The sequence below is a fragment of the Pseudochaenichthys georgianus genome, chromosome 12, assembly GCF_902827115.2.
Source record: "Pseudochaenichthys georgianus chromosome 12, fPseGeo1.2, whole genome shotgun sequence".
Lineage (NCBI taxonomy): Eukaryota > Metazoa > Chordata > Actinopteri > Perciformes > Channichthyidae > Pseudochaenichthys > Pseudochaenichthys georgianus.
The window spans coordinates 30,899,136-30,924,292 of record NC_047514.1 but is presented as its reverse complement, the minus strand read 5'-3'; the positions used below and the strand labels follow the sequence as shown (position 1 = coordinate 30,924,292).

The 25,157-nt window shown below is 47.5% G+C and overlaps 1 protein-coding gene across 1 annotated transcript in view; it reads right to left on the bottom strand.

Moving 5' to 3' along the window:
- Positions 1 to 526: 526 nt before the first annotated feature.
- shroom3 (shroom family member 3) overlaps positions 527 to 25,157 on the bottom strand; it is a 93,795-nt gene continuing 69,164 nt past the window's right edge. Inside the window, exons 13-24 of the mRNA XM_071205072.1 lie at positions 24,535 to 24,762; positions 24,178 to 24,373; positions 23,297 to 23,624; positions 18,328 to 18,401; positions 15,975 to 16,054; positions 14,794 to 15,478; positions 14,448 to 14,676; positions 13,896 to 14,035; positions 13,358 to 13,457; positions 12,878 to 13,043; positions 12,669 to 12,790; positions 527 to 1,897 (exon numbers count right to left, since the gene is read on the bottom strand). Coding sequence (XP_071061173.1) covers positions 1,505 to 1,897; positions 12,669 to 12,790; positions 12,878 to 13,043; positions 13,358 to 13,457; positions 13,896 to 14,035; positions 14,448 to 14,676; positions 14,794 to 15,478; positions 15,975 to 16,054; positions 18,328 to 18,401; positions 23,297 to 23,624; positions 24,178 to 24,373; positions 24,535 to 24,762 — 2,741 coding nt within the window. The 3' untranslated portion in view covers positions 527 to 1,504. The remainder of the gene's footprint in view (positions 1,898 to 12,668; positions 12,791 to 12,877; positions 13,044 to 13,357; positions 13,458 to 13,895; positions 14,036 to 14,447; positions 14,677 to 14,793; positions 15,479 to 15,974; positions 16,055 to 18,327; positions 18,402 to 23,296; positions 23,625 to 24,177; positions 24,374 to 24,534; positions 24,763 to 25,157) is intronic.

Here is a 25,157-nt window from a genome sequence, read left to right as displayed (position 1 = left end):
GAGTTACAGTAGCAGTGTTACAGTAGCAGAGTTACTGTAGCAGTGTTACAGTAGCAGTGTTACAGTAGCAGTGTTACAGTAGCAGAGTTACAGTAGAGTTACAGTAGCAGTGTTACAGTAGCAGTGTTACAGTAGCAGTGTTACAGCTCAGTGTTACTGTAGCAGTGTTACTGTAGCAGTGTTACAGTAGAGTTACAGGAGCAGAGTTACAGTAGAGTTACAGTAGCAGTGTTACAGTCGCAGTGTTACTGTAGAGTTACAGGAGCAGAGTTACAGTAGAGTTACAGTAGCAGTGTTACTGTAGAGTTACAGTAGCAGTGTTACAGTAGCAGTGTTACAGTAGCAGTGTTACAGTAGAGTTACAGTAGCAGTGTTACAGTAGAGTTACAGTAGCAGTGTTACAGCTCAGAGTTACAGTAGCAGTGTTACAGTAGCAGTGTTACAGTAGAGTTACAGTAGCAGTGTTACAGTAGAGTTACAGTAGCAGAGTTACAGTAGCAGTGTTACAGTAGCAGTGTTACAGTAGCAGTGTTACAGTAGAGTTACAGTAGCAGTGTTACTGCAGTGTTACAGTAGCAGTGTTACAGTAGAGTTACAGTAGCAGTGTTACAGTAGCAGTGTTACAGTAGAGTTACAGTAGCAGTGTTACTGCAGTGTTACAGTAGCAGTGTTACAGTAGAGTTACAGTAGCAGTGTTACAGTAGCAGTGTTACAGTAGAGTTACAGTAGCAGTGTTACAGTAGCAGTGTTACTGTAGAGTTACAGTAGCAGTGTTACAGTAGCAGTGTTACAGTAGCATGTGACAGTGATCAGTTACTCTTCAGGATCTGCACACTCAGTTTTGATTCTTCTCGTAGCAGTAAAATAACAACAGTGCCCCTTACATTTTGGTGTTCATTTACTTGACTGTACATGTGCAAAAACTGGGCTGATTTTGTGAAAATCCCTAAATATTTAACAAGATGACAAATGATATCTTATTCTGAAGATGATAATATTTTGTCTTAAAAAAAACACCAGTTTACTGACGAAAAAGTTCCTGGAAGAACGTCTGAATAAGGTTCCTGAAAGCACCGTCAGGGTGGTGTAAAGACAATTCCAGAGTGATCGTGACTTTTCCTATGTTACATTTATATCAGGGTGCTAATGTTGTCGAATCAGTCTGCAGTATAATAGCTAGTTTGATTAAATCCCTTCGGGTCTTCAGACAGGGTGTCTGAAGAGGCAAGTGAGAATTTATTTTTCGGGTGACCCATTTTCTCTGATCTAAATCATTTCTTGTGAAGATGTGACAAAAAGTCGTGTTGAGCCACAGCGTGGGTTGCTGATGTTTCGGTGAGGTTAACATACAGTCAAGTGTTTATAGAACGAGGCACATTAAAGGAGTTTATTCTTCATGTGTAAAGTCTGCATAGTTGTTTACTATTCCTCCATTAAAGCTCCTTCTCTTTATGGAGCCAAAAGTCAATCCTTCCCAACCTGCTACTTGTAACTGTCGGTGACATCACAGTGAAGTCACAGTGGTGGACCTGGCTAAGTGGGCGGGGCCTGGAATCACAGCAGGTTGATAAGCAGAGGACCAGTGGGCGATGATAGATGACGAGAACAGACACCCTCTCGACCAACCGCGGGCCTCTGCCAGCTCCTGCGGCAGGCTCTCAGCTAATCGCGTCAGCTGCTCCTCCCCCTGCCGGATGAGCTCGTCCAGGTGCCGCTGGCGAATCAGAAGGCATGGTTTGGTGCTGACGAAGCGCTGGTAGACCTGGAGCTGCGGCTCAGTGAGGTAGCTGGACACGATGGTGTGGACCACTCGCTGTCGCCGGTCCAGGTTGTCCTTCAGCTCCCGGGCGTCTTCGGTCTGAGCGAGGAGCAGAGAGCGCTTGTGATGGAGGCAGTCCTGAACAGGAGGAGACAGCCAGATATATACGTCAGCTGACAACTCATATTTGATACTGTTCATGGCAACATGGATCTGCATTTCAAACAGCAGCAGTGTCCTTCTCGGACCTGCAGTCCCTTTGATCCTCTGGCATGATGGACACAGTGGACATTCAGCCATGCTGCAGTTAAAAGCAGGTAAACTGTGCTTTTCCAACTGCAACATAGACTCTGATTAAGTTCAGTATCAGGGTCCTGGTATTGTGCATGCTTGCTCCAGTAGAGATCCCGTTTTTAAAAGGCTTCATTCCATAATGCAATTCAGGACTGTGACTGCAATCCAGGCTAGCCATGATCAGAATCATTTCACACTCTTTTTTTATATAGATGAACCTCATTAATAACCTTAATAACATGAGTTATATATACGATACTAAATGAAGTACTCTATTGAATTGAAATAAATGGAAGCCGGGACTTAAATGATGCTGCACTTCCATCGTCATGGAGACATGCAGAAAATTTGGTTTCTCTTCAAGAATTTAAGGGGAGTAATTGATAAACAAATGGCCACTCTGTTGATGAAATATTTCTTCAAAGTCACAGTTAAACATGAGCAGACACATAGATGGGAAGGTACATAGGCTCACGGGTCACAGAGTCACTGAGTCACTGAGTCGCAGAGTCACTGAGTCACTGAGTCGCAGTGTCGCAGAGTCCCAGAGTCGCTGAGTCACAGAGTCGCAGAGTCGCCGAGTCACAGAGTCGCAGAGTCGCTGAGTCTCGCAGAGTAGCAGAGTCGCAGAGTCACAGAGTCGCAGAGTCACAGAGTCGCAGAGTCACAGAGTCACAGAGTCGCAGAGTCACAGAGTCACAGAGTCGCAGAGTCGCTGAGTCGCAGAGTCGCAGAGTCACAGAGTCACTGAGTCACTGAGTAGCAGAGACACTGAGTCACAGAGTCACAGAGTCACAGAGTCGCTGAGTCTCAGAGTCACTGAGTCACAGAGTCGCTGAGTCTCGCAGAGTCACAGAGTCACTGAGTCACTGAGTAGCAGAGTCACTGAGTCACAGAGTCGCTGAGTCTCGCAGAGTCACTGAGTCACTGAGTCACTGAGTAGCAGAGTCACTGAGTCACAGAGTCACTGAGTCACAGAGTCACTGAGTCACAGAGTCACTGAGTAGCAGAGTCACTGAGTCACAGAGTCGCTGAGTCTCGCAGAGTCACAGAGTAGCTGAGTAACAGAGTAGCTGAGTCACAGAGTCGCAGAGTCTCAGAGTCGCAGAGTGACAGAGTCACTGAGTAGCAGAGTCACTGAGTCACTGAGTAGCAGAGTCACAGAGTCACAGAGTCGCAGAGTCGCTGAGTCACAGAGTCGCAGAGTCGCAGAGTCTCAGAGTCACTGAGTCACTGAGTAGCAGAGTCGCTGAGTCTCGCAGAGTCACAGAGTCGCTGAGTCTCACAGAGTCACTGAGTCACTGAGTAGCAGAGTCACTGAGTCACAGAGTCGCTGAGTCTCGCAGAGTCACAGAGTCACTGAGTCACAGAGTCACAGAGTCGCTGAGTCTCAGAGTCACTGAGTCACAGAGTCGCTGAGTCTCGCAGAGTCACAGAGTCACTGAGTAGCAGAGTCACTGAGTCACAGAGTCACTGAGTCACAGAGTCACTGAGTAGCAGAGTCACTGAGTCACAGAGTCGCTGAGTCTCGCAGAGTCACAGAGTAGCTGAGTCACAGAGTCACAGAGTCGCAGAGTCTCAGAGTCGCAGAGTGACAGAGTCACTGAGTAGCAGAGTCACTGAGTCACTGAGTCACAGAGTCACAGAGTCGCAGAGTCGCTGAGTCACAGAGTCGCAGAGTCTCAGAGTCACTGAGTCACAGAGTCGCTGAGTCACAGAGTCGCAGAGTCTCAGAGTCACAGAGTCGCTGAGTCACAGAGTCGCAGAGTCGCAGAGTCTCAGAGTCACTGAGTCACTGAGTAGCAGAGTCACTGAGTCACAGAGTCACTGAGTCACAGAGTCGCTGAGTCTCGCATAGTCACAGAGTCACTGAGTCACAGAGTCGCTGAGTCTCGCAGAGTCACAGAGTCACTGAGTCACAGAGTCACAGAGTCGCTGAGTCTCAGAGTCACTGAGTCACAGAGTCGCTGAGTCTCGCAGAGTCACAGAGTCACTGAGTCACAGAGTCACTGAGTAGCAGAGTCACTGAGTCACAGAGTCGCTGAGTCTCGCAGAGTCACAGAGTAGCTGAGTCACAGAGTAGCTGAGTCACAGAGTCGCAGAGTGACAGAGTCACTGAGTAGCAGAGTCACTGAGTCACTGAGTAGCAGAGTCACAGAGTCACAGAGTCGCAGAGTCGCTGAGTCACAGAGTCGCAGAGTCGCAGAGTCTCAGAGTCACTGAGTCACTGAGTAGCAGAGTCACTGAGTCACAGTGTCACTGAGTCACAGAGTCGCTGAGTCTCGCAGAGTCACTGAGTCACTGAGTAGCAGAGTCACTGAGTCACAGAGTCGCTGAGTCTCGCAGAGTCACAGAGTCACTGAGTCACAGAGTCACAGAGTCGCTGAGTCTCAGAGTCACAGAGTCGCTGAGTCTCGCAGAGTCACAGAGTCACTGAGTAGCAGAGTCACTGAGTCACAGAGTCGCTGAGTCTCGCAGAGTCACTGAGTAGCAGAGTCACTGAGTAGCTGAGTCTCGCAGAGTCACAGAGTCGCAGAGTCTCAGAGTCACAGAGTCACTGAGTCACAGAGTCACTGAGTCACAGAGTAGCAGAGTCACTGAGTCACAGAGTCGCTGAGTCTCGCAGAGTCGCTGAGTCTCAGAGTCACTGAGTCACAGAGTCGCTGAGTCACAGAGTCGCTGAGTCTCGCAGAGTCACAGAGTCACTGAGTAGCAGAGTCACTGAGTCACAGAGTCACAGAGTCACAGAGTCGCTGAGTCTCGCAGAGTCACAGAGTCACTGAGTAGCAGAGTCACTGAGTCACAGAGTCACTGAGTCACAGAGTCACTGAGTAGCAGAGTCACTGAGTCACAGAGTTGCTGAGTCTCGCAGAGTCACAGAGTAGCTGAGTCACAGAGTCACAGAGTCGCAGAGTCTCAGAGTCGCAGAGTGACAGAGTCACTGAGTAGCAGAGTCACTGAGTCACTGAGTCACAGAGTCACAGAGTCGCAGAGTCGCTGAGTCACAGAGTCGCAGAGTCTCAGAGTCACTGAGTAGCAGAGTCACTGAGTCACAGAGTCGCAGAGTCACAGAGTCGCAGAGTCGCAGAGTCTCAGAGTCACAGAGTCACTGAGTAGCAGAGTCACTGAGTCACAGAGTCGCTGAGTCACAGAGTCGCAGAGTCGCAGAGTCTCAGAGTCACTGAGTCACTGAGTAGCAGAGTCACTGAGTCACAGAGTCGCAGAGTCACAGAGTCGCAGAGTCTCAGAGTCACTGAGTAGCAGAGTCACAGAGTCGCTGAGTCTCGCAGAGTCACAGAGTCACTGAGTAGCAGAGTCACTGAGTCACAGAGTCGCTGAGTCTCGCAGAGTCACTGAGTCACTGAGTAGCAGAGTCACTGAGTAGCTAAGTCTCGCAGAGTCACAGAGTCGCAGAGTCTCAGAGTCACAGAGTCACAGAGTCACTGAGTCACAGAGTCACTGAGTCACAGAGTAGCAGAGTCACTGAGTCACAGAGTCGCTGAGTCTCGCAGAGTCACAGAGTCACTGAGTCACAGAGTCACAGAGTCGCTGAGTCTCAGAGTCACTGAGTCACAGAGTCGCTGAGTCTCGCAGAGTCACAGAGTCACTGAGTAGCAGAGTCACTGAGTCACAGAGTCACTGAGTCACAGAGTCACAGAGTCGCTGAGTCTCGCAGAGTCACTGAGTAGCAGAGTCACTGAGTCACTGAGTCACAGAGTCACTGAGTAGCAGAGTCACTGAGTCACAGAGTCGCTGAGTCTCGCAGAGTCACAGAGTAGCTGAGTCACAGAGTCACAGAGTCGCAGAGTCTCAGAGTCGCAGAGTGACAGAGTCACTGAGTAGCAGAGTCACTGAGTCACTGGGTCACAGAGTCACAGAGTCGCAGAGTCGCTGAGTCACAGAGTCGCAGAGTCTCAGAGTCACTGAGTCACTGAGTAGCAGAGTCACTGAGTCACAGAGTCGCTGAGTCACAGAGTCGCAGAGTCGCAGAGTCTCAGAGTCACTGAGTCGCTGAGTAGCAGAGTCACTGAGTCACAGAGTCGCTGAGTCACAGAGTCGCAGAGTCTCAGAGTCACTGAGTAGCAGAGTCACTGAGTCTCAGAGTCACAGAGCCACAGAGTCACAGAGTCGCTGAGTCACAGAGTCGCAGAGTCGCAGAGTCTCAGAGTCACTGAGTCACTGAGTAGCAGAGTCACTGAGTCACAGAGTCACTGAGTCACAGAGTCGCTGAGTCTCGCATAGTCACAGAGTCACTGAGTAGCAGAGTCACAGAGTCGCTGAGTCTCGCAGAGTCACAGAGTCACTGAGTCACAGAGTCGCTGAGTCTCAGAGTCACTGAGTCACAGAGTCGCTGAGTCTCGCAGAGTCACAGAGTCACTGAGTCACAGAGTCACTGAGTAGCAGAGTCACTGAGTCACAGAGTCGCTGAGTCTCGCAGAGTCACAGAGTAGCTGAGTCACAGAGTAGCTGAGTCACAGAGTCGCAGAGTGACAGAGTCACTGAGTAGCAGAGTCACTGAGTCACTGAGTAGCAGAGTCACAGAGTCACAGAGTCGCAGAGTCGCTGAGTCACAGAGTCGCAGAGTCTCAGAGTCACTGAGTCACTGAGTAGCAGAGTCACTGAGTCACAGAGTCACTGAGTCACAGAGTCGCTGAGTCTCGCAGAGTCACTCAGTCACTGAGTAGCAGAGTCACTGAGTCACAGAGTCGCTGAGTCTCGCAGAGTCACTGAGTCACAGAGTCACAGAGTCGCTGAGTCTCAGAGTCACTGAGTCACAGAGTCGCTGAGTGTCGCAGAGTCACAGAGTCACTGAGTAGCAGAGGGACTGAGTCACAGAGTCGCTGAGTCTCGCAGAGTCACTGAGTCACTGAGTAGCAGAGTCACTGAGTAGCTGAGTCTCGCAGAGTCACAGAGTCGCAGAGTCTCAGAGTCACTGAGTAGCAGAGTCACTGAGTCACAGAGTTGCTGAGTCTCGCAGAGTCACAGAGTAGCTGAGTCACAGAGTCACAGAGTCGCAGAGTCTCAGAGTCGCAGAGTGACAGAGTCACTGAGTAGCAGAGTCACTGAGTCACTGAGTCACAGAGTCACAGAGTCGCAGAGTCGCTGAGTCACAGAGTCGCAGAGTCTCAGAGTCACTGAGTCACTGAGTAGCAGAGTCACTGAGTCACAGAGTCGCAGAGTCACAGAGTCGCAGAGTCGCAGAGTCTCATAGTCACTGAGTCACTGAGTAGCAGAGTCACTGAGTCACAGAGTCGCTGAGTCACAGAGTCGCAGAGTCGCAGAGTCTCAGAGTCACTGAGTCACTGAGTAGCAGAGTCACTGAGTCACAGAGTCGCAGAGTCACAGAGTCGCAGAGTCTCAGAGTCACTGAGTAGCAGAGTCACAGAGTCGCTGAGTCTCGCAGAGTCACAGAGTCACTGAGTAGCAGAGTCACTGAGTCACAGAGTCGCTGAGTCTCGCAGAGTCACTGAGTCACTGAGTAGCAGAGTCACTGAGTAGCTAAGTCTCGCAGAGTCACAGAGTCGCAGAGTCTCAGAGTCACAGAGTCACAGAGTCACTGAGTCACAGAGTAGCAGAGTCACTGAGTCACAGAGTCGCTGAGTCTCGCAGAGTCACAGAGTCACTGAGTCACAGAGTCACAGAGTCGCTGAGTCTCAGAGTCACTGAGTCACAGAGTCGCTGAGTCTCGCAGAGTCACAGAGTCACTGAGTAGCAGAGTCACTGAGTCACAGAGTCACTGAGTCACAGAGTCACAGAGTCGCTGAGTCTCGCAGAGTCACTGAGTAGCAGAGTCACTGAGTCACTGAGTCACAGAGTCACTGAGTAGCAGAGTCACTGAGTCACAGAGTCGCTGAGTCTCGCAGAGTCACAGAGTAGCTGAGTCACAGAGTCACAGAGTCGCAGACTCTCAGAGTCGCAGAGTGACAGAGTCACTGAGTAGCAGAGTCACTGAGTCACTGAGTCACAGAGTCACAGAGTCGCAGAGTCGCTGAGTCACAGAGTCGCAGAGTCTCAGAGTCACTGAGTCACTGAGTAGCAGAGTCACTGAGTCACAGAGTCGCAGAGTCGCAGAGTCGCTGAGTCACAGAGTCGCAGAGTCGCAGAGTCTCAGAGTCACTGAGTCGCTGAGTAGCAGAGTCACTGAGTCACAGAGTCGCTGAGTCACAGAGTCGCAGAGTCTCAGAGTCACTGAGTAGCAGAGTCACTGAGTCTCAGAGTCACAGAGCCACAGAGTCACAGAGTCGCTGAGTCACAGAGTCGCAGAGTCGCAGAGTCTCAGAGTCACTGAGTCACTGAGTAGCAGAGTCACTGAGTCACAGAGTCACTGAGTCACAGAGTCGCTGAGTCTCGCATAGTCACAGAGTCACTGAGTAGCAGAGTCACAGAGTCGCTGAGTCTCGCAGAGTCACAGAGTCACTGAGTCACAGAGTCGCTGAGTCTCAGAGTCACTGAGTCACAGAGTCGCTGAGTCTCGCATAGTCACAGAGTCACTGAGTAGCAGAGTCACAGAGTCGCTGAGTCTCGCAGAGTCACAGAGTCACTGAGTCACAGAGTCGCTGAGTCTCAGAGTCACTGAGTCACAGAGTCACAGAGTCGCAGAGTCGCTGAGTCACAGAGTCGCAGAGTCTCAGAGTCACTGAGTCACTGAGTAGCAGAGTCACTGAGTCACATAGTCGCAGAGTCACAGAGTCGCAGAGTCGCAGAGTCTCATAGTCACTGAGTCACTGAGTAGCAGAGTCACTGAGTCACAGAGTCGCTGAGTCACAGAGTCGCAGAGTCGCAGAGTCTCAGAGTCACTGAGTCACTGAGTAGCAGAGTCACTGAGTCACAGAGTCGCAGAGTCACAGAGTCGCAGAGTCTCAGAGTCACTGAGTAGCAGAGTCACAGAGTCGCTGAGTCTCGCAGAGTCACAGAGTCACTGAGTAGCAGAGTCACTGAGTCACAGAGTCGCTGAGTCTCGCAGAGTCACTGAGTCACTGAGTAGCAGAGTCACTGAGTAGCTAAGTCTCGCAGAGTCACAGAGTCGCAGAGTCTCAGAGTCACAGAGTCACAGAGTCACTGAGTCACAGAGTCACTGAGTCACAGAGTAGCAGAGTCACTGAGTCACAGAGTCGCTGAGTCTCGCAGAGTCACAGAGTCACTGAGTCACAGAGTCACAGAGTCGCTGAGTCTCAGAGTCACTGAGTCACAGAGTCGCTGAGTCTCGCAGAGTCACAGAGTCACTGAGTAGCAGAGTCACTGAGTCACAGAGTCACTGAGTCACAGAGTCACAGAGTCGCTGAGTCTCGCAGAGTCACTGAGTAGCAGAGTCACTGAGTAGCAGAGTCACTGAGTAGCAGAGTCACTGAGTCACAGAGTCGCTGAGTCTCGCAGAGTCACAGAGTAGCTGAGTCACAGAGTCACAGAGTCGCATAGTCTCAGAGTCGCAGAGTGACAGAGTCACTGAGTAGCAGAGTCACTGAGTCACTGAGTCACAGAGTCACAGAGTCGCAGAGTCGCTGAGTCACAGAGTCGCAGAGTCTCAGAGTCACTGAGTCACTGAGTAGCAGAGTCACAGAGTCGCAGAGTCGCTGAGTCACAGAGTCGCAGAGTCGCAGAGTCTCAGAGTCACTGAGTCGCTGAGTAGCAGAGTCACTGAGTCACAGAGTCGCTGAGTCACAGAGTCGCAGAGTCTCAGAGTCACTGAGTAGCAGAGTCACTGAGTCTCAGAGTCACAGAGCCACAGAGTCACAGAGTCGCTGAGTCACAGAGTCGCAGAGTCGCAGAGTCTCAGAGTCACTGAGTCACTGAGTAGCAGAGTCACTGAGTCACAGAGTCACTGAGTCACAGAGTCGCTGAGTCTCGCATAGTCACAGAGTCACTGAGTAGCAGAGTCACAGAGTCGCTGAGTCTCGCAGAGTCACAGAGTCACTGAGTCACAGAGTCACTGAGTCACAGAGTCGCTGAGTCTCGCAGAGTCACAGAGTCACTGAGTCACAGAGTCACTGAGTAGCAGAGTCACTGAGTCACAGAGTCGCTGAGTCTCGCAGAGTCACAGAGTAGCTGAGTCACAGAGTAGCTGAGTCACAGAGTCGCAGAGTGACAGAGTCACTGAGTAGCAGAGTCACTGAGTCACTGAGTAGCAGAGTCACAGAGTCACAGAGTCGCAGAGTCGCTGAGTCACAGAGTCGCAGAGTCTCAGAGTCACTGAGTCACTGAGTAGCAGAGTCACTGAGTCACAGAGTCACTGAGTCACAGAGTCGCTGAGTCTCGCAGAGTCACTGAGTCACTGAGTAGCAGAGTCACTGAGTCACAGAGTCGCTGAGTCTCGCAGAGTCACTGAGTCACTGAGTAGCAGAGTCACTGAGTCACAGAGTCGCAGAGTCACAGAGTCGCAGAGTCGCAGAGTCTCAGAGTCACTGAGTCACTGAGTAGCAGAGTCACTGAGTCACAGAGTCGCTGAGTCACAGAGTCGCAGAGTCGCAGAGTCTCAGAGTCACTGAGTCACTGAGTAGCAGAGTCACTGAGTCACAGAGTCGCAGAGTCACAGAGTCGCAGAGTCTCAGAGTCACTGAGTAGCAGAGTCACAGAGTCGCTGAGTCTCGCAGAGTCACAGAGTCACTGAGTAGCAGAGTCACTGAGTCACAGAGTCGCTGAGTCTCGCAGAGTCACTGAGTCACTGAGTAGCAGAGTCACTGAGTAGCTAAGTCTCGCAGAGTCACAGAGTCGCAGAGTCTCAGAGTCACAGAGTCACAGAGTCACTGAGTCACAGAGTCACTGAGTCACAGAGTAGCAGAGTCACTGAGTCACAGAGTCGCTGAGTCTCGCAGAGTCACAGAGTCACTGAGTCACAGAGTCACAGAGTCGCTGAGTCTCAGAGTCACTGAGTCACAGAGTCGCTGAGTCTCGCAGAGTCACAGAGTCACTGAGTAGCAGAGTCACTGAGTCACAGAGTCACTGAGTCACAGAGTCACAGAGTCGCTGAGTCTCGCAGAGTCACTGAGTAGCAGAGTCACTGAGTCACTGAGTCACAGAGTCACTGAGTAGCAGAGTCACTGAGTCACAGAGTCGCTGAGTCTCGCAGAGTCACTGAGTAGCAGAGTCACTGAGTCACTGAGTCACAGAGTCACAGAGTCGCAGAGTCGCTGAGTCACAGAGTCGCAGAGTCTCAGAGTCACTGAGTCACTGAGTAGCAGAGTCACTGAGTCACAGAGTCGCAGAGTCGCTGAGTCACAGAGTCGCAGAGTCTCAGAGTCACTGAGTCGCTGAGTAGCAGAGTCACTGAGTCACAGAGTCGCTGAGTCACAGAGTCGCAGAGTCTCAGAGTCACTGAGTAGCAGAGTCACTGAGTCTCAGAGTCACAGAGCCACAGAGTCACAGAGTCGCTGAGTCACAGAGTCGCAGAGTCGCAGAGTCTCAGAGTCACTGAGTCACTGAGTAGCAGAGTCACTGAGTCACAGAGTCACTGAGTCACAGAGTCGCTGAGTCTCGCATAGTCACAGAGTCACTGAGTAGCAGAGTCACAGAGTCGCTGAGTCTCGCAGAGTCACAGAGTCACAGAGTCGCTGAGTCTCAGAGTCACTGAGTCACAGAGTCGCTGAGTCTCGCAGAGTCACAGAGTCACTGAGTCACAGAGTCACTGAGTAGCAGAGTCACTGAGTCACAGAGTCGCTGAGTCTCGCAGAGTCACAGAGTAGCTGAGTCACAGAGTAGCTGAGTCACAGAGTCGCAGAGTGACAGAGTCACTGAGTAGCAGAGTCACTGAGTCACTGAGTAGCAGAGTCACAGAGTCACAGAGTCGCAGAGTCGCTGAGTCACAGAGTCGCAGAGTCTCAGAGTCACTGAGTCACTGAGTAGCAGAGTCACTGAGTCACAGAGTCACTGAGTCACAGAGTCGCTGAGTCTCGCAGAGTCACTGAGTCACTGAGTAGCAGAGTCACTGAGTCACAGAGTCGCTGAGTCTCGCAGAGTCACTGAGTCACAGAGTCACAGAGTCGCTGAGTCTCAGAGTCACTGAGTCACAGAGTCGCTGAGTGTCGCAGAGTCACAGAGTCACTGAGTAGCAGAGGGACTGAGTCACAGAGTCGCTGAGTCTCGCAGAGTCACTGAGTCACTGAGTAGCAGAGTCACTGAGTAGCTGAGTCTCGCAGAGTCACAGAGTCGCAGAGTCTCAGAGTCACAGAGTCACAGAGTCACTGAGTCGCAGAGTCACTGAGTCACAGAGTCACAGAGTCGCTGAGTCGCAGAGTCGCAGAGTCGCCGAGTCGCTGAGTCTCGCAGAGTAGCAGAGTCACAGAGTCGCCGAGTCACTGAGTCACAGAGTCACTGAGTAGCAGAGTCACTGAGTCACAGAGTCACAGAGTCGCAGAGTCGCCGAGTCACAGAGTCGCAGAGTTGCTGAGTCTCGCAGAGTAGCAGAGTCACAGAGTCACTGAGTAGCAGAGTCACAGAGTCACTGAGTCACAGAGTCACTGAGTCGCCGAGTCACAGAGTCGCTGAGTCGCTGAGTCTCGCAGAGTAGCAGAGTCACAGAGTCACTGAGTAGCAGAGTCACAGAGTCACAGAGTCACTGAGTCACAGAGTCACTGAGTCGCTGAGTCGCAGAGCAGCAGAGCAGCAGAGCATCCTGTCTCACCCTCTCGCCGGCCCTATCCTCCTGCGTCTGCTCCTCTCTCTCCAGAGCCAGCAGAGCTCTGTGGATCCTGGACAGCCGGCTGCACAGAGACAGCAGCAGGTTGACCATCCTCTCCAGGTCCCCTGGAACACAGGCAGCATGTGATACACTGTGATACACGGCAGCATGTTGACATATTTCTGGCTTCTTAAACCCATTCTGCCGCGTACCTATGAACATGCTGTACTTGTCCCTCTCGTTGGGTCTGAGGTGTCCCTGCAGCAGCGTCTCCACGCCGGCCCCCAGCTCCTGGTGCCCCCTCTGCTCCTCACTCAGCGCCTCCTTCTCCTGCCGCAGCGCCGCCACGCTGCCCCGCAGAGCCTCACACAGCTCCAGCTGCTCAGCAAGTCATACAGTTAATAATACTTTTTATAGTCTTTATTATAATCGTTAAAAGCTAATATGTATAATATTAATAATAAGAATATATTTTATAATCGTAACTATAATAGTAATATTTAATAGCTAATATTTATTATAGTAATAATAACAATAATATCATATTTATAATAATAACAATAAGAAGAATATGAATAATACAAATAGTTTTTATAATCTTTATTATATTATATATGATTATGAAAGAATACAATTATGAATACAATTATGATAATTATTATTGTGATGATGAAATGAGAGAGGCCTCAGACCTTCTTGGTGTTCAGGTCCTTCTCATGCTCATCCAGATCCGTCTCTCTCCCTGGAGCAGCCGCCGCGCTCTGTGCAGGATCACAGACGCCATCTTGGATCCTAGGCAGGGAACGTCATACATTACAAGTGTTGGGGAAATACTGAATGTACTCTTTCAAGGAGGTGCACATGATACCAAAGGCATTGCATTTGAATACTTTGAATACTGCTTTTATATTATGACTAAATAAACAACCTTGAACCTTGAACTATGTTCCTCCATCTTGTGACTGTGTGACTCCCTCTCTTGTATCTCAGCATGTGAAGGACACTGTTCAGGAACTACTTGATGCTCTGTATGTGATGACTACTTCCCTTCTTGAGAGGATAATAAATACATGGATCCTGTTTTGAAACTCAAGCCGGTGACCAGTGAGATTTTTCTTTTTCATCAGTTCACGATCAGGAATATAAATGAAACATTCACGCAGAAAAGAGTTTTGATAATAATAAAAAAAGTAGAAGAATATACAAAGGCAAAACACATGAGGGAATTACCTGTCCTCCAATCTGACACTGCCTTGCCACAGTGAGTTAGCAACCAATCTGCTGTTTGGAAAAGTCTCCTCCATAAGCTCTACGGTGGATTTACCCCCCCACGTGTCCAGGAGGGGCGCCAGAGAGCTGTCCTGCAACACCTGGAAACAAAGACGTGAGAGTTACAATAAAGTGTCCAGCGGATAAATGCTGTAAAACCAATCCATAGGCGCAGTGTATCTGTACATGATCTCAAGTAAAATGTTGAAATACTAATGCTAAACCAGAAGAACTAAGACATCAGCACTTAAACCATGGATGTATCAAGGATTAAATGGAAGTTTGAAAATGAGCGGGGATACATGAAGTGAATTTTACTACACAGAAGGAGTCAGAGGACACACGATGAGTCATCATTTTGGACAAAACAAATAACGTTTGATCCAAGTAAAACAGAGTCAGAAATAGATGGACAAAAACAAAGGTATTATCAGAAGTAAGTATGAGTGAAATCAGCTGTATAGAAGGTACAGCATCCTTTATCCAAACAAAGGTCTGACTGGAGGAACCCACCAGCTGCCGGGCCAGCGCCTCCACTCGCAGCTCGTCCCAGGTCTTCTCCCTCCTGGGCAGGTGCTGGTACTCCAGACTGAGGCTGTCCAAGGGTTGGGTGGATGTGGTGAAGGTTGAGGGCTGTGGCGTCAGGGTAGGAAGGAGGATGGGTTCAGACAGAGGAGTTGAGGAGGAAGAAGGTGACAATGGAGGGGAGGGCAGGGAGTTGTTTAAGAACTCCATGCTTGGACTGAATAAAGGGACAAGAACAGAGAAAAAGTTAATTAATTCAGTCAGTAAAAAAATAATCTAAAAGGTCCATAATCATTATATTTAGATTGAGGTTTAAAATCATTCTTCAACAAACCTCCCAACAGTCTGGTGTCCAGCTTCCTCCTCCAACTCCAGGGGAGGAGGGGGAGGAGGAGGAGGGAAGTCCTCCAGGAGGCTTGTCTCTTTGATATGTGGTGATGGAGGGTCAGGATTTTGAAGGAACACCTCATCAAAGTCGTCCAGCGGTCGGCCTGGCGTAGACTCTACCGGCTGGTCGCTGCAGCTGAAGAGGCTGGACTCAGAGATCCGCAGGGAGGACAGGTGCTGGGGGATGGACGGATGGTAGGATGGGGGCGGAGACGATGGAGTGGTTCCGCTGTCCTTCCTGTTTGGTGGGGATGCCAGCTGGATATGGGGCAGGTGTGTTGGCATCACCGGTGAAACTGCTATCATGTCTAAACTGGATGCTCTCTCTCTACAGATGTCTCCCGCGGTGTCTTCTAATCCTCTGCAGTCACTGAAACTGTGTCTGGTCTGTCCGTCCGTCACCAGGGTCGTGTTGCTGAGTGTTCCGGGGAAGGTGATGGCGTCCAGGTTGGCCTGGCTCAGCCGCTCACTTGCATGCCACTCAGCGCTGCCACTGTCCAGAGCTCCAGGGGGGGAGAGGGGCGAGGGCAGGCCCACAGAGGCCGCCAAGGTGGAAGTGCTGCTGGCTCTCTGCCGCTCGCTGAGCCTCTGTCGCTCCCTACAAGTGACAGGAGTGTGGGAGGAGCCTGGGTCTTGGATCAGAACACAAGGAAGAGTCACAGAGGAGTCAGTGCTCTCACATATGTCCATGTGCTCAAGATGCCAGATTCAAAGAAATCTCATCCGGTCGTGCCCTAAAGTTATATATTTTTGGGGGTCAATTCGAAGCGAGATTAAGAAAGTGTTGGGTATAGATTCATCTCAAAATAGGAACTGGTCCATATAATAGCACTATACATGAGGGACGAATGGTTCAGTGTTATAACTATAGGCATACATCTAACGTTCTTTTTCTCATTTATTTCTATCCTGGTCTGGTCTGTTGTGTGGGTTTTATTATGTGTTGTTGTTTTGTCCTAAATGTTTTAGTATTGTATCACTTTGTAACTGCTGAAAATAATAACATATTTTTTTTAAATGACAGTTTGACCCCAAACTAGAAGAACATCAGAATGTGAGAGACATCTCTGTGTGCTCAGACATGTGTCTTCTCAGTTTAAATGCAGTTAACAGAATGTTTTGAATCACCTTGTGAAGGCCCTGCAGGCTGGACGGAGTTCAGACTGTTTCTGGAGCCTCGCAGAGAGAAGAGTGGGACCACTGCAGGTCTGAAAGACAGACACATGTAGAGACAATTAAAGAAATGGGGGAACATGCTGAAGGTAATATGTTTAGTTGAGTTGTTGCTGTGTCAGAGAATTACATTTGACTTCATTTAACAATCGAATATGGTTTAGAAAAAGACAAAACAAAAAGAACATCTAAGAGCATTGTACACAGTTCAAAACAAACCATACCGAAGAAAGATATTAGAGAAAAACTAATAAATGTTAATGATATTGTTATAATATGTCCGGGTCACATTCCTTCCTGCTTGTAAGCTTCATCTGTACAGACTCAGGCGTGTGCTTGGTTCTGATTGGCTGTAATGACCGCCACAGTCTGTGGGGGGTGCTGACAGGTTGGAAAGGAATCAGGCCCGGTTCTACGGGGGTGCATACGGGTGTCGTTATGCACCCTCATTTGAAAAATGAAAAGTGAAAAAAAGAAAAAAAGGAAAAGTGAAAAAAAAAAGTGAAAAATATTACATATATAATAATAATAATAGTAATAATAAGAAGAATTTAGTTGAAATAAAATACATTGTAATTGTGGTTAAATAACAGTCTGCTGCATTTATTTGGTCAATTTAAATGGTAAGTAACGTTATTATTATGTCAGGTGTGCGTGACCTGTGCCGCTGCGCGTTCGTCACCTGCAAGGTGCTTACACAGCAGTCAGTGATGGACATCAGAAAATGGTTAAAACAACCAGCCCTTATCGCCAGCAGTAACACTGCATCTACTGCAGGTATAACAGTTTAGATCATGGGGATATTACGTTACCCGCGGCCACTGTCGTGGACACTAACGCCCGACTCGTCGGCGTTGCCCGCCTCGCCCACGGAGGTGGAGCAGCCGCAGCCGTTCTTCCCAGGGGAGCATGTCCCTGGACCCCCCTAGAGGAGGTGAGGACCCCCCTAGAGCAGTGTTTCTCAAACTTTTTCATACCAAGGACCACTTAACCAATAAAAAAACACTCGCGGACCACCTAACTCCACAAATATCCAAAATCACATCGTTTCTCTAGAACAGATTACAAATCGCCTGAAAATGGTACAAACAAGTTGCAACATGTGTGACGAAGGTGTTGCGCTGGGCTATATCATACAATCAAAAGTTAAACTTAAGCTCGCTCCATTGCGGAGATATTCCCGCAGGAGTGCGTAAAACTTTAATTTATTTAAAATGTGAAATTGTACCAATATACTCACGGACCACTAGGGGGCGCTCGCGGACCACCCTTTAAGAAGCACTGCCCTAGAGGGTGTTAGGTCCACTCCCCACTTATAAAAATAGCACTTTACCACTGCACCCTCTCTAATCTCAGATGCAGAGTCACTTTGTTCTGGAACCGGGCCTGAAAGGAATACATCTAACGTTTTAGAAGTGTTGTGTATTGGAATTGTCACTTTCTTATTTCTTCAGCCCAGAGATCATTCACATTCCTGAAGTGACCTTTGACCTTCACATTTATAGGGGGAACATATTTGAGAGTTTCAAGTGAATTATGTCGCTGGACTTGTTTATTTTTCTTTCTCCGTGTCAGGGAGTTTTCTCTGCTTCTTTAGATTCCTCAGTTCCTCCCTTCTTCACTCCTCTCACTCACTCTGCCCTTTAGAATCTCACTCCTCTTAAATCTTTCTTCCCTTCTTTCTTTCTGGTCATCTGACTCCTTGATTTCTTTGTCTCCTTATTCACCTTCCTCCTCCATCTTCCCCCTGTAGCTCCTTTCCAAGGACCTTTCCTTCTTGTTTCCCCCATTTCTCCTTCCTTTTCACCTCATGCACTTCCCTTCATTACATTCCTTGATTTGCCCTTTACCTCCTTCACATCTACCTTTTTACTCTGTCCCTTCTTCCCTTCATCTATCCTCCGCAAAATATTTTCTCTTCTCTTATGTTTAATCTTCTGGCTGGAGTGGACCACAGCCACACATTCTAAATAGAACTAAATACATTTGGGTTTTCTTCGCAGTATATTTGAATATCTCTATTAAGAGAGATACACGAGGTACATGATGGCCACGATGAGGGTTACCAAAGCAAACACTTAGAACAATTATCCTGAGAATATACATTCCTAGCTTTTTTAAACCCACTTGTTTTCATAGATGACTTCATAGAATTAGTTTTGGATCATCAGAAATAAAGATCATGCCTGCCCAACATTTACTGAACTGAGAAACAAGATAAATGAGATGACAGGGAGGGGCAGGTGAGGGATTAGAACCATCAGCTGTTTGTTCACGATCACATGACCAGAGTGTGGATGGGACCGACCTGTCCTCAGCCAGAGAGGGGCGTCCAGGTTCAGGATAACAGACCCCCGACATCCTGCCGTCACCTGCAGGGTCCTGCCACACACACACACACACACACACACACACACACACACACACACACACACACACACACACACACACACACACACACACACACACACACACACACACACACACACACACACACACACACACACACACACACACACACACACACACACACACACACACACACACACACACACACACACACACACACACACACACACACACAGTGAGTCATTACTATTGTAAACCCCCCTGAATCAGTAAGGTTTGATCCTATTGCATTTTAAAAGCCATGTGCAATCTTTGTCTTGTTCTCATCTTCTTCATTTGAATACTCCAATAGCTTAAGAGCATTGCTATACTGTTGAAGTCATCATGAGAGTAGTTTAGTGCATGCATAAATCAAGAAAAGCATCTGTCATGTCTCCATTCTTCCCCCTCAACTTTATGGTATAATAACAATGGGCTTTTGATAAGGTTTTTTTTATGGTTGTAATAAATATAAAAATAACTTCAACAGGTTGTGGTTGTTGGCTGGGCACTCTCTATAGTCTGTGCTAAAACGTGAGCTCGATTGCAGCAGCAGAGTTAAGCAGGAGAAGGAGGGGGACAATGAGCAGCAGAGGTCTGTGGCTTGAATTGAACAATAATGATTGCATTCAGACGGGATGTGTCTTAACCACCAGGTCCCCGGGTGCCCTGATATTCATTTGTTCCTGGAACTTTATTGTTTACCTTTGTTTAATTGTACAGTTAATAGTACCAAATTATTGTTTTTAATGATGTGTTTTTAAAATATATATAAACCTTACGCACCTGCTGCTCTAAACAAGTTGTTGCTTCTGTGTCTCTTACGGATTGGAAAACAAAATCCCGGTAGTGGCCTCTGCGATCCCTAAGGGACCACAGACCTCATCACACACTAAACTGGAGTGTGACGCTCCTGACTCAGAGCTGTCAGTAGCTTCAGTGCTCAAACCAAAACCACTGGTGTCAAGTAACTAAGTACATTTACTCAAGTACAATTTTGAGATACTAGAACTTTTTGAGACTTTGTACTTCTACCCCACTACAATTCAGAGGTACATGGTGTACTTTTCCTCCACTACATGTATTTAATACCTTTTAGTTATTTCACAGATGTGGATGAATGATGTGAAATCTAACCAAGTGTTGAATCAGACTTTAGTTCCACCTGGAGTAAATCCACCAGCTACCCTGCAGTCTACAAAGTACTTCAGACTAGCTGAACCTCCACCAGCTACCCTGCAGTCTACAAAGTACTTCAGACTAGCTGTACCTCCACCAGCTACCCTGCAGTCTACAAAGTACTTCAGACTAGCTGCACCTCCACCAGCTACCCTGCAGTCTACAAAGTACTTCAGACTAGCTGCACCTCCACCAGCTACCCTGCAGTCTACAAAGTACTTCAGACTAGCTGCACCTCCACCAGCTACCCTGCAGTCTACAAAGTACTTCAGACTAGCTGCACCTTCACCAGCTCTGAGAACACTTTCATGATCAATCATTATAAAACATATCTTATATATTATTCTGAGATGGACCAATCTCCACAACGACTACTTTGATAATATTTTGATGATAATACTTTTGTACTTTTATTTGAGTAATATTTTGAATGCAGGACTTATACTAACAGAGTATTCCTACACTTCTACTTTGACTTTAGTACAATAAAGTTGCTTCCTACATTGAGTATTTAAAATCTTAAAATTGGGCATACATATTCCAGTGTGGTAAAACATACACCAAAGCAGTGAGTTGTAGGGTTAGGATACAGCCTCCAAAATGGTCCTTGCTGGTATGTTCAAAGACTTCTTAATTAAAAACATCAGAGCCTTAGGCTGCAGTGAGATGTATTGTTTAACCAGGGGTTTTCAAAGTGTGGGAAGGTGAGCCTCCCCTCAGAGAACATAAGAACAGCCGCGCCCCGCCTCCCAATTATTATTGCTATTATTGTTGTTGTTGTTGTTGTTGTTGTTGCTATAATGCAGGGGGTATTATTATCCAGTGGAATGCCCTTACCTACTGGCCTAGTTAAATCAAAGCGGTTACTTTCTTTTGGCTGGGCAGTGTAGTTTTACACACCGTCTTATTTGACTTTCTCAGGACTTCAAACTGTTTTTTGGGGGCAGACCCCACAAAGAAAAAATATATTTACAAGCGTAAGGTCATCATCTTAACAGTTTGTTATGCTTATCGAGTCATCCGTGAGCAGAGCATCAAGTTGGCATGCCTATAACAGCTGAATGCGGCGATTGCCATCTTGTTCAGCAAAACGCCTCACAAACTGATTAAGATCCAAAGCTTTAGTGCGTTTTGATTCAATGCTGAGTGCAGCCACACTGACAGGCTCTTCTGTCATTGTAAACCGCAAATACCTCATTCCTTCAGTGCTTGAGTCCGAATGCGCCGTCCCGTTCAAATGAAATCGCCGCCAATCACATTTCCTCGCTCGCGCCAGGGCCGGGGGAGGGGTTACAAGGCTCGCGTCTTGTGCTGCATTCACTTGCACTCGGACATTAGGGATTTTCTCTCATAAATGTCCGATGAGCCACAACTTTTATTTCAAAACAAAGCTGATGTTTTCTGCCAGACGCTGTCTCCTCTCTCACTTTAGGTAACTTCACTAAAAATTGATCCATGTTGCCGCTCGTATAAAGTTAGCTGAAGTTAACTAGCTAGATTTCACTGTTTCTCGTTATTTTTTTCTCACGCTGCGCCTCCCCTGAAGCTCTCTGGCGCCCCCCAGGGGAGGCGCGCCTCACACTTTGAAAACCGCTGTTCTATACGATAGAGAACTGTAGTGGATACAACGCGTTTCGTCTCTGTGTGGACGGGTCTAAAGTTAGAGGACAGAGTGTCTGTTTGTCTGACTGAAGTGTAATGATGTTTATGTGGCACAGCATGCTCTGATCACTGAAGCAGATAGAAGAGCAATTCATCCTTTACTGCATTCTTTAAGAACTCTGTAGACGTGTGTATGATGAAGTTATGTGTGTTATCTTTGCAGTCATCCACATCGGACAGCGCCCAGCCACCGGCTCTCTGGCACCTCACAGGAAACGTTGAAGACTCTGGGTATTTCCTGTGTGCCTCTGCGCCTAATGTCCCTTAATGGCAACATGTCATGAATGAACTGGATACACCATGAGGGCCGGGAATGTCTACATCCATTCTTTACTCCATTTGAGTAGGATATTTTATTTTGGACCAATAGGTGGCCAAAAAATGTATACTGGTACACCTTTATTGTATCCTTATTAAACATTATACTATTTTTTGAAGCAATATGTACAGTTTGTTTTTATTAAGTATGCCAAGAAGTTGACTAGATGTTCCTCTTGCTTTGTGTGTCTGAATGTCTGTTAGCAGGAGTGAGGAAAAACTGCTGGCCCGACTTCAGGACATTCAGTTAACGATGGAACGAGGATGAATACATTAAATGATGGATCTTAATCATTGGCGGTTAACACAATTATGCTTCACTTTCGTTTATATTGCGAGATATGGAATTTGTGCTGCATGTGATGTTGAACATATCAGAACAATTATTTAGCGGCTACTTGTGTTGCTGATACAGGCAGGTTCTTGTGTATGTAATGTAGCATTTTAACCCGCACTTACATTGTACGGAATTTGAAATGTCCTTCCTCGGGGTCCCTGCTCTTGTAACGGCAGAAGGAAAAGGGAAAGTAGACATGTTGACTAAGTAATCCCTATAAGAACTTTATCGGACATACAGATACCAAACAGAGGATACAACTATCATACATAACTATAAACGCCTTATTGAGCGAAAATACTGGAACCTAAGTGACAATTTAGCCCGAGGGAAGAGAACAGGAAGCACAGGGTCAAACAGGCACCCCACTGGACTATGCACACATTGTAATGAATCACATATTGTCAAACATGTACTAAATCTCAGTATTCCATTGGGGAACTCTCCAGGAAACGCATTAGAGAAGGTTCCTGTTTCTCCATGTGCTAGTTGCAGTAAGGCACTTGGTAATGTAAACGCTGACTAACCTCAAAAAGGTGTCGGCCAGTTTGAACGTGTCCTTTCTAAAGCATTCATCAAACCTGATTCACACACTTGAAAGGGCTCTGAGCTGGTTGAGGCCACAGACTCACTTCTAAACCCTTCGAAGCAGCCACACAGGCACATCTCTAGCAGGCACTGCACTTTCACTCCCGAGTAACCGTCTGCGCCAATAACCAGCCGACACCTAATACTGGCATGATCAACAACTACCAGAGGCTGGAGAAGTACTCAGATCTTGTACTTGAGTAAAAGTAGAAGTACTCAGATCTTGTACTTGAGTAAAAGTAGAAGTACTCAGATCTTGTACTTAGTAAAAGTAGAAGTACCAGAGTGTAGGAATACTCTGTGACAGTAAAAGTCCTGCATTCAAGATGTTCCTCAAGTGAAAGTATAAAAGTATTCTCATCTAAATATAGTGAAAGACAGTAAAAGTAGTCGTTGTGCAGATTGGTCCATTTCAGAATAATATATAAGATATGTTTTATAATGATTGATCATGAAAGTGTTCTCAAAGCTGGTGGAGGTGCAGCTAGTCTGAAGTACTTTGTAGACTGCAGGGTAGCTGGTGGATTTACTCCAGGTGGAACTAAAGTCTGATTCAACACTTGGTTAGATTTCACATCATTCATCCAGATCTGTGAAGTAACTAAAGGGATTAATACATGTAGTGGAGGAAAAGTACTAAGTAGCAGACAATGGAAATAACTACACTCATCAACAAATCATTTCATATTATGATTATTTTATTTCTTGGTTATATTATAATAGGGCAAATATTTGTCCTGCTAACTTGCAACTCGCAACAACGATAGTGATCATTTGAATGGATTATGAGTGGGAGCAGTGTTACCTGATGGCGTCTCTGGGCCGTAGGGGAGGAGCGTGAGCGGCAGTGTTGAGGAGTCATCTGTCTCTCCTCAGACCTCCCCAGGAGGTCCTCAGTGGAGGCTGACCTCCCAGAGCCTCGAGCGGAGCCAGCCCTCTGCAGAGCCCCGTTCAGCTGCTGGGACAGGCCCAGGTGGAGGGGGTGCTCTGAGGCAGACTGCTGCAGGTCTCTGCTGCTGGAGGTCTGTCTCCTGAGCCCTGCTTCAGGAGGGACATCCTGGAGGAGCCCGTCCTGGAGGAGCCCGTCCTGGAGGAGCCCGTCCTGGAGCTCAGGGAGGGAGTCAGAAGGAGCACTGGGAGAACAAACCAGGAACTTTGTCATATATTCATTCATTCATTGACATTATATGAATCCGTTTAAGTCTACCAGACTAGAACATTTTTCATTTATAACTCATAATGTGTGTATATGTCTACATATCTGTATGAGTATGTACAGTATGTGTATATATATATATATAAGGGGGTGTTCAGATGTGTGTGTAAGTATGTATATATACGTATATATTGTTATATATCCTTATTCTTGGGGACAGTGACAATAGCACTTTGGTCTCCCTGTTTGTATCACACACACAGAGAACTTGAAAATAAAGTGACTTGGACTTGGAAGGAGTTCACCAATTGTAATAATACTGTACAAGTTTAACAACAGAAGTTTAGTTTGTCAGTGAATGATTGAACACTTTGAACTGCTGGAGGTCTGAAGTCGTCCATGTTGTTGAGATAGTGTATTTTAGTCTGGCCCACAGGGATAGCCCTCCCCCTGAAAGGCCAAAGCAAACAAGCCTCATTGCTGGCATGGCAACACATTGGTGTTCGATGCAGCTGGGTGGTTTCTATTACCCAGTAGATGAGTGCGATGCTGGCCTTGGAGTGGTCACCCTGCCCGGGTAGAAGAGGTTGGACTGGAGGCTCCACAGGTCCTCTCCAGGAGGGAGGGCGGAGCAGGAGGAGAAGCTTCGATCTGCAACAGAGTCCTGGAGGGAGAGCAGGCTGGAGGTGGGGGAGAGGCTGCGGGTGTCTGATTGACAGGAGGACGCTGGAGAGATGGAGGGAAAGAGAGGAAGAAGATAAGAAGAGGAAACAATCAAGAACACAAAGGTTGGTCTATCAATTCAATATTTACTTCATCTCCCACCTATCCTCAATCCATCCACCACGCCTACATCCTGCTTCTACTTCCCTTCCTCCCCAACCCACCTGCATGGCTGCTGTTTGCAGGCTGCAGATAGGCACTCCGGGGCCTCAGTCCACTCCTCTGTCCTCCCTTGTCTCTTTTCACGCTTCTCTTCCTCTCCATGTAATCAGCCAGAGCGTCATGCTGAAGCTGTCGCAAGTCGGGCCTTGAAGTGGCATTCTGCAGAGGCCCGCCCCCGACTCCATTCGTCTCCAGCTCAAACATCCTCCGACGCTCTGCCACGCTGGTATCTGACGACAGAAGATCAGAGCGCATGGTCGGTCACATGCGGACACTAAATGATATATCTGTTACATATAATGTATATTATATAGATGTTATACTGTATATATATATAAATATATATCTATATATATATATATCTATATATATTTATAAACAGCATATACCAACAAAGACATTGGTTCTCCTTAGGGCTGGGCTCAGTCTTTGCTAAACTTAGTATTAAATAACGTTTCCAGAAGTAAACCTTTATTAGGTACAAAATTAAATTATGTTAATATTTGTTTTTGTCCAATATGAAATAAAAAGCCAATCTTATTAAATGCATTGATGCTGAACATTGTCAACACATAGCAGTCGTGCAATAACACTTTATACATAAGATAACTGCAGCTAGGTCACC